General features: G+C 39.4%; 1 protein-coding gene across 1 annotated transcript; it reads right to left on the bottom strand.

The window, feature by feature from the left end:
• Window positions 1-730: 730 nt before the first annotated feature.
• Window positions 731-4,269, bottom strand: LOC133639243 (uncharacterized protein K02A2.6-like). Its single transcript, XM_062032420.1, has 2 exons — window positions 972-4,269; window positions 731-906 (listed from the first exon to the last, which is right to left on the bottom strand). Exons 1-2 carry the CDS (start codon window positions 4,017-4,019, stop codon window positions 868-870), a joined length of 3,087 nt encoding a protein of 1,028 aa, XP_061888404.1. The 5' UTR covers window positions 4,020-4,269; the 3' UTR covers window positions 731-867.
• Between the last annotated feature and the right edge of the window lie 8,983 nt (window positions 4,270-13,252).

The following is a 13,252-nucleotide window of genomic DNA, read 5'->3' as shown; positions in this document are numbered from 1 at the left end:
GAATAACTCTGACATAGTATTACAATCATCTTTCGCTTACACTTCTTTTTTTTTTTTTTTTTTTTTTTTTTTCCACAAACAAGAACTTGAAATACTTTAGAGTTCTACAAAACGCTTACATTTCTTTTTTTTTTTTTTTTTTTTTTTTTTTTTTTTTTTTTTTTTTTTTTTTTTTCACAAACAAGAACTTGAAATACTTTAGAGTTCTACAAATCAAGTCTCTCAGGAGCCTTTGTCACTCTGCCTGACCTGGTGACTTGTGGTTGTCCAGGAGGAGTACCTGTGGCTCTGAGGTGGATTCTGTTTCTCCTCAGAACGCCCCTGTCAGTCTCTACCAAGTATGACCTTGGTGTGTGGGCATTTCCCAATACAGTCCCAGGGGTCGCTTCCGTGGTGACCCACACTTTCTGTCCAGACGGGAGCTCTGGGAGCGCACGGGAACGGTGGTGGTGGTTGTAGTTTGCAGCTTGCTTGCGTCGCCCTTCCTCATCCTTCTGGCGAAACTCCTGCAGCTCGGGCCATTTAGGGTCCAGCTTGCTTGAAGGCTGCGGCAGCGATGTGCGCAGGTTCCTCCCCATCAGCAACTGCGCTGGTGAGAATCCGTGCTCTAGCGGTGTGGCTCTGTATGCCAGTAGTGCCCTGACTTGGTCAGTGTCTTTTTCCCACAGCTTCTTGACAGTTTGAACAGCACGCTCCGCTTCACCATTCGCTTGTGGGTAGCGAGGACTGCTCGTGACATGTGTGAAGCTGCACTCTTTTGCAAATGCTCTGAATGCCTCCGACGAAAACTGGGGCCCATTGTCAGAAACCACGGTCTGTGCGTAACCATGATGACTAAAAGCATCTTTCACAGCTCCAATGGTGGCCTCAGATGTCGTAACTCTGAGCTCTGCCACCTCGATGTACCTAGAAAAATAATCAACAATAAGCAGGTAAGTCTTTTTGCTCCATTCAAACAGGTCCATCCCCACCTTTTGCCATGGGCGATCTGGTACTGTGGTCTCCATCAGCGGCTCTCTGTACTGGATTCTATATTTTTGGCACGTTTCACACTGGTCCACTGCCTCTCTGATGTGGGCAGTGATTCCAGGCCACCATACCGATTCCTTGGCTCTAGAGCGACATTTGGAGATTCCTTGATGACCTTCGTGAAGTTTAGTCATGATCTCCCTTCTGAGTGCTTGTGGTATCACCAGTCTCTCGCCTTTCATGAGAAGGTCATCTGCAAGATACAGGTCTGCTCTGACCTTCCAGTAGGGGGCAACGTCTGGCCTCAGCGTGTGTTTTTCCGGCCATTCTGTCAGACAGTAGTGTGACACTGTTTTGCATGTTTCATCTGCTTGTTGTGCCCGTTTAATTTCTTCCAATCGTGTGTCTGTAGCGGGGAGTGAGGACACAACAGTATTCACAAACACCTGGACCTCTCTTTCAAGTTCCAAGTCACCAGGTGACATCTTGTCCTGAAGCGGCGCTCTAGACAGCGTGTCTGCAGTGATGAGGTTTTTCCCTGGGACATGAACAATGTCATAATCATACCTCAGGAGTCGCAGACGAAATCTCAGAACCCTTGGTGGCAGATCATCCAAACCTCTGGTGCTCAACAGTGGGACCAGGGGCTTATGGTCTGTCAGGAGTGTGAAGTGTAGACCCTGCACGTAGGAGGTCAGTCTTTCGCACGCCCATGTTGCTGCCAGCGCCTCCTTTTCAATCTGCGCATAGCGCTTCTCTGTATCTGTCAGTCCTCTTGAAATAAACGTCACTGGTTGCCATGAGCCATCAGCCTGTTTCTGCGTGAGAACAGCACCTATTCCGTATGCTGATGCATCTGCTGCTACTTGAGTCTCTGCTGCATTTGAATATTTAGCAAGTGCTGTCGGTGAGCTCAGTCCTTCTTTCAGCTTTTGAAAAGCAGTCTGTTGAGGTTCCCCCCAGACCCACTCATTTTTCTCCCTCAGTAGGTCTTTCAGGGGCACGGTGACAGTAGCCAGTTGTGGCAAGAATTTGGACAGGTAATTTGCCATGCCTATTAGGCGGCGCACATCCTCCGCGCATTCAGGCTCTGGCATCTGAAGAATCGCTTTTGTTTTGTTTGGGTCGGGCTCGATGCCTTTTGCCGAAACCTTGTGACCAACAAAGATCATGTGCTCCTTAGCAAACTCACACTTCTCGTTCAAAGTGAGGCCTTCCTCCTGCATTTTCTGGAGCACACTGTGCAGTCTTTGGTCATGTTCCTGTCTGTCACGGCCATACACAAGAACATCATCTGCATGACACAGCACGCCCTCAAAATCCTCCAACATTTGTGACATCCTTCTTTGAAAATGTTCTGGAGCGGATTTGATCCCAAAGGGCAGGCGGTTGAACAGATATCTCCCAAAAGGAGTGATGAATGTGGTTAATGGTCGTGATTTTGGGGTTAATGGGATTTGCCAAAATCCAGATCGAGCATCTAGTTTTGTGAAAACCTTTGCCTCTGACATCATCGCAAGTGTTTGGTCGACGGAAGGAAGAATATGGCGTTCTCTTTTCACTGCTTTGTTTAGCTTTGTGAGATCTACACAGATCCTGAGTTTGTCCTGCTTTGGTTTTGGAACCACAACCATTCCAGAGCACCAAGCCGTTGGTTCTGTCACTTTTGATATGACTCCCATAGTTTCCATTCTATCCAGTTCTTCACGCACTTTCTCTCTCAGTGGCAGTGGGACCCGTCTGGGTGTTGAGAGAGCATAAGGTGTCGCTCCTTTTTTCAGCTCTATGCGGTACGGCTCCTTCAGCTCACCAAGCCCATGGAACACCGCTGGATACGCTGCTTTGAAATCTGTTTCAGGCTGTGTCGCTGTGACAGCCTCTGCTCTGTGAACCAGTTGCATGGCCTCTATGGCTGGTAGTCCCAGAAGTGGTTGTGTCAGTCCTGCCACAACATAAACATGTTGGTCTGTAAAGAGGCCTTTTGCCAGCATTTTCCCCTGGAAACAGCCCTTTACATTCAGGGGGTTGCGTCCCGGTCCAAACAGTTTCTTAAGTGGTTTCTCCAACTTGCCATCTCGTGTTGGTTTAAAGACACTTTCCGGTATGGATGTCACGTCAGCTCCTGTGTCGATTTTAAAATTAATGGCTTCCCCGTTGAGTAGTATATTTTCCATCCAAGGCCTTGTAGTCTGTGTTTGCACCTCACCTAGAAAAGCATAGTCCTCCTGATCATTGTCACCGTCTGACTGGCACTCTGTGACTGTGTTTACTGCTTTCCCTCTGAAACAGGCCACTGCATAATGTCCAATTTTGCGACACTTGCGACATTCTACATCTTTAGCTGGGCAGTCTTTCCATGCATGTCTGCGTCCTTTTCCACATCGGCCACACTCTTTTTCTCCTTGAGTGTCTGACCTTTGGCCTTTGTTTGAGTGTTGAGGCTTTTTCCCCAGGCGCTGAAACCTTGTCTGAACAGCATCTAAATTTATCTTGGAGTCTCCTTCTCCAGCAGTGTTGTACATTAATGTCTGTTGTTTCTTAACAGTTTCACTTTGTCTCACTCTTTGTATTGTCTTCACCAGGGTCAATTCTGAGTCCATCTGTAGCTGTTCTGACAGCCTCCTGTCATTTATTCCAACCACAATTCTGTCTCTTATTAGCTCTTCCTTCAGATCTCTATAGTTACAATGTTCTGCTAACTTGTGCACAGTGGTGATGAATGCTTCTGCACTCTCTCCATCTTGTTGGAACCTCATGTTAAACTGGGCCCTTTCAAAAATCACATTGTGTTTTCCCACACAGTGCTGCTCAAATGCTTCTTTAACTGTATCATACTTCTTTTTGTTTTCATCAGTCAACGGTAAAACTGCCAAAATATCATCTGCTGCATCTCCCATAGCATAGAGAAGTGAATTCACCTGATACTCCTCTTCTTTCTCTGTTAATCCAGATACAACACGAAATCTCTCAAACCTTCTGATCCATCTTGGCCATCCTGACGGATTTAAGAAGTCAAATGGTTCTGGGTGTGATATTTGTGTAGATGCCATTGTATATTCCCTTAGTTGTCGATCAGGAAAGGTTTGTGTAGCTCCGCTAGCTTAGCAACTTTTCTTCACTTATCTCCGTTTTTATTGTCAGCACTGAGCTTCCTCCAGGCTATATTCATGAAGAGATAACATCCACCGCTTCACAGGAGTATAAAGTTATAACTTTTGAGTTCTTTTTCACTCTCTGACACCATGTATAAATAATGGCTCAGGGACACAGAGAGGTAGCGTTGCTGTCATGTTTACTAGTCATTCAGGAAGTAAGCCCCAGCCCCAAAGCACCCTGGGATATGTAGGCATAGCCTACCACTACAAGTACAATAGCCAATCAAATTAGATCTACGTTGTTTTGATCCCACAGCATTCATCCAATCAAATTGCAGGACAACCACCGAACAAGAGTTGTCAAACAACGCGCCAGTGAGAAAAAATGATGCCAAAGTTGGTTTTGTTCGGGTATAAAAACTACGACTTGGTCAACAAATAACGAATTGCAGTATGCTAAACAGGCAATTCGAATATTACAGACGGAGACGCAACAACTTCCAACTTCGTTCGACATTTGAAGATTCACAAAGAAGGGTAAGTTTTGAATGTAAGCTAACGTTTATTGGCTAAGTAACGTGACTTTTATTTGCTGTGTAGTTAAATCAGTGAGGCTGTAAACTCACTGCTAACGTTATAACCATAGACATCTTATAAGTAGACGCAGCATCGAGCGCTACTGCCTATTGCCGCTGACGAGACGCGGGGCCGCCATCTTGGAGTGGTGATCCGCTCCACTCAGTGCAATTCGTTTGGCAGGAGCAATGAACTGTCAGCTCATTTAATTCATTTTACCTCACTGAATACCACTGATTTTCACGCGGTTTTTTGTCATACGTGTAGCTATGATAACGGACACCTGTTTTGGCGTGTTTTATTATTCATAGTTTGCTTAACAGTAATAGAATATTCTTATATGCTATAAGTGACCAGACGTCCGAGATCAAAACTGGGAATATAATCCCAGAGAAGGGGGAAAAAAACGGTCAGCTATTTTTAAGTTGAAGAAACAATATGATTAGGTTATATATACATGCGTATATCCTACATAAACAATGTATGAATTACATTAGATATCTATATATCTTAGGGACCTATAGACTGTATCTCTGTTGCTGCAGCAGCAGAGAGTTTATTCTGTCTTGACACTTTGTATTGATATTTTGTATTACATTCTTCCCTTAAATGATCATGTTTACAGTGATTGTTTTATATGTATTTTTTATGTATATCGCTTTGGAAAAAAGCGTCTGCCAAATACTTAAACATAAACATATATAAACACCTGAAAGTCTTTATATCAGCTAAAACCACCAATCTGTTTCACTGGATTCAGAAAAAAACCACATTCTGTCTTACATGTTAGTATTTGAATATTGTTACTTGAAGACTTATTCCTGGTTACAATTATACTGTTAAGAAAGTATTGTCTTATATTTTGCCTAAAATGAGAATGCATCATAATCAGTGGCGGCTGGTGAATTTTGTTTTAGGTGGTGCTGAAAGTTTGTAAACCAAACCACTGTTGGGGGGTCATCCTCCCCCAGAAGATTTCTTTGTGATTTTCACATACAAATATTGAAGATCTTTGCTCCTTCTCAACTCTGTGGTAATATTCTTTTCACAAAATACAACCAATCGTACGTTATTGTTAAATCTTACTTGTGAAAAGTAATCCCCCGATTCCTATTTTCAACAGTCCTCTCATTTGAGCAGGAAAACGCTGAACACCAGCCCGGCATCTTTGTTTTCTACCTGTCACCTGTCAGTTTAGGCTGCTCACCGGCTCCTCGTCACCACTTCAAGATGGCGGCCAAATTGCTCGCGTCACAGCAGCCAATGCTGCGTCTACTTATAAGATGTCTATGGTTATAACGTCATTGCAAACACGGCAATCTGTTGCGTCCACTGCAGTTCGCTATCTTATTCATACTTTTTGTCAAGTGATTTTTTTTAAGCAGGGTTGCATGAGGTACCTACACATAACGTTACGTTAGTCAATGTATCACACACAGTAACGTAACGTTAGACGGCGGTCAGCAGCACCGCGTATTTTAGCCACCTACAAAAAGACAAACAGTCAAATAAAGGTCAGTTAAAATGTATACTATATTAAGAATATGTGTACATATTGCATAGGGCCCTGACATCTAAAAAGTACAACTCTGTTCATTGTTATGTTCATGTATTTGTTATGTTTTTCATGTGTACGCACACATCAACACACATACAGTATGAGATGAGATCAATGAGATAAGGTAAGAACAGGATAGAAACTGCTGTGGAACTAGTTACAATGCAATATGCCGTGGAAATACAATGTTAACACTTTTGTGCAAATAAGTACAGTTGCACTTGTTTTTTCAAATGTGTTTATTCTGTAAAGGAATGAGTTAAATGTTTAAAATGACTGGTTAATAGTGCTATTATGAAGTGCAATGTCAGCACTACTTTTTTTCCTGCAATTTCAAATGCACTTGTTTTAATAAATAAATACAGCGTTTTAAAAGCATACACAATCTGTGTAAATATATTAGTCTGTGGTTAAAAGGACTTGAAAGGAGTCAAATCTCAAAATGCAGGACTTGGGACTTGACTGGAGACTTTCCAGTCTTGACATTGGACTTGACTCGGGACTTGCCTGTCTTGACTCGGGACTTGACTCGAGACTTGAGGGCAAAGACTTGAGACTTACTTGTGACTTGCAAAACAATGACTTGGTCCCATCTCTGATGACCAATGTATGATCCTATAACTACTTGGTATCGGATTGATACCCAAATTTGTGGTATCATCCAAAACTAATGTAAGGTATCAAACAACAGAAGAATACGTGATTATTACACGTGTAGATAGAACATGTTGAAACAGAAAACAGATAATGAACAAGTAGATTAATAATTCATTTTCTACCACTGATATTGATAATAGAATGTCTCTTTTTGTTTATCTTAAAACTGAATGCCACTCTATGTAGTATGTCCTTGGTTGGAATTTAATTTGATAATATTATATTTATTTTACTGCATTATATGTTATTCTATTGTAAATATTGTAAATTCTGAGAGAGTTGTGTGAGCTGAGAGGTATCTGAGCAAAATTGTCTTTAATGATTGTCTGTAATTGTTTGTTGTGTAACTTGTCCTGTGTTGTACTGTATTGTGTTCATTTTAAATGCCCCCTTGAAAACGAGATGCGGCATCTCAAGGGGTTTTCCATTCATAATAATAAATTCAAACGATAAACAACACAATATGTTACTGCATATGTCAGCAGACTAAATTAGGAGCCTTTGTTTGTTTACATACTACTACAGACAAGTTGTCTAGTATGTTCACTATTTTATTTAAGGAAAAAATTGCAATAAGAAACATATGTTTAATGTACCCTAAGATTTTTTTGTTAAAATAAAGCCAATAATTAAATTTTTTTGCGGTCCCCTTTATTTAGAAAAGTACCGAAATACATTTGGTACCGGTACCAAAATATTGGTATCGGGACAACACTAATTCACCCACTGGCAGAAAAGTAGATGGGCAACTATGGTTATATCTGTTTGTTTTTGGGATTGTAGCACCGCAGAGCCTGCTCACAGATGTTCCCGGACAGGTGACGTGTATTAATTGCCATACTCGCGGCCTTACTCGAACCCGCTACAAAAATGGAACGCTGACTTGGATCATTGTTGTCACGCTCGTACTGTTGTGGTGAGTTGAAACCGACACGTTCATATCAATACAACATATTTTTTTGACTCTGTTCTGGTGCTTCTCCCCTCACAGCTTATGGCCCTGTGCTTGGATCCCGTTGTGCATTGATACATGCAAGGATGTGGAGCATTCCTGCTCCACCTGTGGCACCGTGCTCCATGTACATAAACAAGTGTAACACACAGTCACCTCTGCACAATACCATCTCAAAACACACTGCAGACAGTATATACTTCATTAATAGCTGTTGCTACAGTAGTACCTCGGTTTTTTCGTAAGATGCGATCGGAAGTCGGCCCACTATGACGTCATCCTTCGTTGACTCTATATCATACTTGCCAACCTTGAGACCTTCTAATTCGGGAGATTGGGAGAGGGAATTGGGGTTGAGGTGTGGGGGGGGGCGGGTTGGGGGGGGGCGGTGTTTGGTGGTAGCAGGGGTGTATATTGTAGCCCGGAAGCGTTAGGGATGCAAGGGATTCTGGGTATTTGTTCTGTTGTGTTTATGTTGTGTAACGATGCGGATGTTCTCCCGAAATGTGTTTGTCATTCTTGTTTGGTGTGGGTTCACAGTGTGGCGCATATTTGTAACAGTGTTAAAGTTGTTTATACGGCCACCCTGATCAAGTACAGTATGTCTTGCAGTCACTTTCTTGTGTATGCAGAAGAACATGTGACTGGGCCGGCACGCTGTTTGTATGGTGAAAAAGCGGACGCGTCTTGTAGAGGACGCTAAAGGCAGTGCCGTCACGGCATGCCCTTAATATTGTTGTCTGGGTGAAAATCGGGAGAAATTCAGGAGAATGGTTGCCCCGGGAGATTTTCGGGGGGGGCACTGAAATCGGGAGTCTCCCGGAAAAATCGGGAGGGTTGGCAAATATGCTCTATATCGTTTTTTGCCAACTAGCCCAGTTACACCACAGGCCTCATCAGTTTATGCTCACAGAGAGGGTAGTGCAGCTCTAGTCTGAGAGGATGGTGCTGGATCCAAAGTAGTTCTCCTCTAAGGTGAGACATGCCCCAATAAGAATGGTTTCGCTCTACGTTAAGATTAAGATTAGTTTATTTCAAAGGGGGCCAATGCAATTTCATAAAACACGTGACTACACATGGTTTTAAAAAAAGCCAGAATTAGCCAGAAGGCTAGTTTTCATCTGTAGTCATGATGTAAAAAAAGGCAGTAAAATTACAATTTAAAAGAAAAAGGGTAACACTTTAGTATGGGGAACATATTCACCATTAATTAGTTGCTTATTAACATGCAAATTAGTAACATATTGGCTCTTAACTAGTCATTATTAAGTACTTATTAATGCCTTATGGTAACACTTTAGTATGGGGAACATATTCACCATTAATTAGTTGCTTATTAACATGCAAATTAGTAACATATTGGCTCTTAACTAGTCATTATTAAGTACTTATTAATGCCTTATGGTAACACTTTAGTATGGGGAACATATTCACCATTAATTAGTTGCTTATTAACATGCAAATTAGTAACATATTGGCTCTTAACTAGTCATTATTAAGTACTTATTAATGCCTTATTCGGCATGGCCTTATTATACAACCAGCCATTAACTAAGAGTCTTCCCTCAATAACCTCAGAATTATTGCTTATTAGTAACCCTAACCCTTATATGTTCCCCTAGTGTCCAAATGACTCTAAATGAAGTCTTTGTTACTTAGAATATGTTCCCCAGAATATGTTCCCCATACTAAAGTGTTACCTGAAAAAGAAAAGAAAGAGAGAGAAAAAGAAAAAAAAAGCACACAATACATATACGATATGATAAAATACAACATCACAACATAACATTTATCTTACTTACTTACTTCTGGTTTATTTGAAATAGGGACGGATACAGAAACATAGATATCTGAAACAGTCATCCAATGTATGCATCATAGTGTTTGTAGACAAAACTAATTTACAACACTTGTCCCCAACAACAACAACAACAACAACAACAACAACAACAACAACAACACAGATCCAACATCATTAAAATAGGAAAATAAAAAGAATGGGGCAAAGAGGAGTCGATAATAATGATAATAGTAATAATACAGACAAAGTGCAAACTAGATAAAAGCCAATAATAATAATAATTATTATAATAATAACACAGACAAAGTGCAAACCACATAAGAACCAATTAGTAAAAATTACTAAAAACTAAACATGGGAACATGATTGTTGCTCAACTAGCCACAATTGTGTTTGTTTTTTGAAAGTGGAAAAGGCAGTCTGGGCAAAAGATGTTCTACGGAATGGAACGCAACAGTTGCCTTTTGACGTTGCTTGGGTGGTAGATCTGGTACCACTTTGCAGTCTTGTAATTGCCTTGCAGAGCAATTGGGGAGCAGAGTTATTTAAGCATTTAAAAAACAGTTTGACTGTGTAAAACAAAATGAAATCGGTAAAACTTAAAATATTGTATTTGGTTAGAATTTGGCAATGATGATATCGTATACTCTTCTTGTCTAGGACTTTCAAGGCGCGGTTATAGAGACACTCAATGTTCTTGATTGATAACTGGTGTGCCTGGCACCATGTAGTTAAGCCATAAGAGATGTGTGAAAGAATCATTGAATTCATAAAAGAAAAAGCACAGCTGAGAGTTAAACAGTTTCTTATATTCTTGAAATAGCCTAGTCTTCAGGGTTTTACACATAGCATCAAAACAGGCTCATCTTTTAGTGCGGGCAGCTGTAGGCGTTGATAAGCCACATTTTCAATTGTTTTGTGAAGGCCTTGTAAGTTGTGACCAGTTGAACCTCCTCAGGTACTGAGTTCCACACATTTGCACTCCTTACTGACCAGGCCAACTTACTGAAAGTGCTCCTGCGCAGAGGAATATAACAGTCACCTCTGACAGAGCCTCGAGTGACACGCTCACGGCTGTTTCTTTGGCTGAACTCTGCCAGAGGATCTGGAGACAATTCATGCAGTACTTTATAGGTCACTTTTAAGTCTGCAAATGTGTGAAGGCTGTCCCAGTTTAAAATACTGTATTTTTTTAGAATGGCACAGTGATGATAGTGCCTAAGTGTTTTATCCATAACTTTAATTGCTTGTTTGTACAAGATTTCCAATGGGTTTTTTTTTTTTAACTCTGACCAGCCTGAGACCAGCTGGTTAGGCAATGGTTGAAGTGGCTGAAAATCATCGAAGGCAAATACAATTTTGCAGCTTCAGTTGAAATTTCATTTCGAATTGCACGAAAATTTGCGAGATTAAACTTGACTATTTTACACAATTTGCCAATATGGGCTTTAAAGGAAAGCTCTGAATCTATTATTAACCTAATATATTTATATTGGCTGACAATTTGTATTCTTTCTCCGTTAATATGTATGTCGGGGTCGGATGATACTTTTTTTGTTTTAGTTACATACATGCCTACAGTTTTAGAAAGGTGTAGCTGCAGACAGCACTCCTGCAACCAAGTTGTAACATAGGACATTGTTTTAGTGAATTTAGCAGCAACAATGTCTTTGGTGTGACCATAAACGAAGAAAACCGTGTCGTCTGCATACATTAAGCATTCAGCTTCATATGTGGTGTAGTGTGTGTCAGCACTTTGATAAAGAAGGCGAGTATGACTATTGAATTCACCAAGATGGTGTCCACGTCTCTCCTTCTACATAAATGATGTGAAATGTTGTCTATTTCTGTTTCACTTGTCATGAATACCTGTTTTCACATTGTTTTCTGTGTGTGAAACTATAATCATTTTCAGTATTATCCTGTTTTGTGTTGAAATGTTGGGGTGTATGGAACAGAATAATTGCGTTATTTAAGGAAGTTTTTCTGTAATTTTTATAATATTCAGTCTATGTTGGAACTAATTACTAATGAAAACTAAGGTGCCCCTGTGTTATGATTTATGCTACACAACAATATAATAAAAATAATGTGATCTCTGTGTTTCTGTGTATGTTATTAGCTACACTTGGATCTAATGCATATACATATATAAATATATATAGCGCTTTTCTATTATTAGATACTCAAAGTGCTCACGGAGAAGTGGGAAACCACCATTCATTCACACCTCCACATCTGCCCTGGGGTAGACTGACGGAAGCGAGGCTGCCAGTTTGCGCCTACATATACATATATACATATGCATATATACAGTATATATAAATACATATATACATACATATATATATATATACACTTATACATCTATATATATACACGTATATATCTATATATATATATATATACATATATACTGTATCTATCTATACAGATAGATACAGTATATAGATATATAAGTGTATATATATATATATATATATATATATATATATATATATATATATATATATATATATATATATACACTTATATATCTATATATATACACTTATATATCTATATACTGTATCTATCTATACATATATATATCTATATATATACACTTATATATCTATATACTGTATCTATCTATACATATATATATATATATATATATATATATATATATATATATATATATATATATATATATATATATATATATATATATATATATATATATATATATATATATATAGATAGATAGATAGATAGATAGATAGATAGATAGATAGATAGATAGATAGATAGATAGATAGATAGATAGATAGATAGATAGATAGATAATAACGAAATATTAACATTGCTGTATGTATACTTTTGACCCAGCAGATTTGGTCACATTTTCAGTAGACCCATAATAAATTCATAAAAGAACCAAACTTCATGAATGTTTTTTGTGACCAATCACTCTATCACAAAAAAATAAGAGTTATAGAAATTATTGGAAACTCAAGACAGCCATGACATTATGTTCTTTACAAGTGTATATAAACTTTTGACCATGACTGTATATATATATATATATATATATATATTTATATATATATTTTTTTTAAATGCATAGATAATATCATATTTCTTGTGTTGGATAACTTTACATCCAACAGCATGAACACCACATTGAGCCCCTGTACCCTCTGTGTGCATGACAATTGTCATGAGACACCTGCAGGACAATAGAGGGATTATGGGCTGGACCATACTTGACAAGGTCCTATTGGACGGATTGAAGTGATGACTTGATTACCAGATTAGAGATAATGAGCTGTTTAGTCAGCACTTGTAATCTTTGTTATCTCTTTAGTGGTTCTTATGTCTCTGGAAGTGTACATTCTACACAAATGTATTATTTATTATTTATTTTGTCTATTTGGATGTTGGAGTCTGCAATAACGCTTGATTGATTAGCTAATGCTAACATTCTACTAAATGCTAGGTTCAAAATTACCAGTGTGAAAATTGCCGTAAACACACCAACACGTACCAGGTGGTGGCATTAAGTGAAGATTGATCATCTCCTGGCTGCCATACAGGCGATTCGCAGTCTCACCTAAAAAAAAATTCAGATTGTGGCTGTTAATGATGGCTCAAGTTCGCAC

Source organism: Entelurus aequoreus, linkage group LG22, assembly GCF_033978785.1.
Source record: "Entelurus aequoreus isolate RoL-2023_Sb linkage group LG22, RoL_Eaeq_v1.1, whole genome shotgun sequence".
NCBI lineage: Eukaryota > Metazoa > Chordata > Actinopteri > Syngnathiformes > Syngnathidae > Entelurus > Entelurus aequoreus.
The sequence above is the reverse complement of the archived record's forward strand: the minus strand, read 5'-3'. Positions and strand labels throughout refer to the sequence as shown.

Coding starts and splice junctions, on each gene's coding strand:
- LOC133639243 (XM_062032420.1), bottom strand. CDS start 4,019: ATGGCATCTACACAAATATCACACCCAGAACCATTTGACTTCTTAAAT. Junction 907..971: donor CAGATCGCCCATGGCAAAAG/GTGGGGATGGAC, acceptor TTATTTTTCTAG/GTACATCGAGGTGGCAGAGC.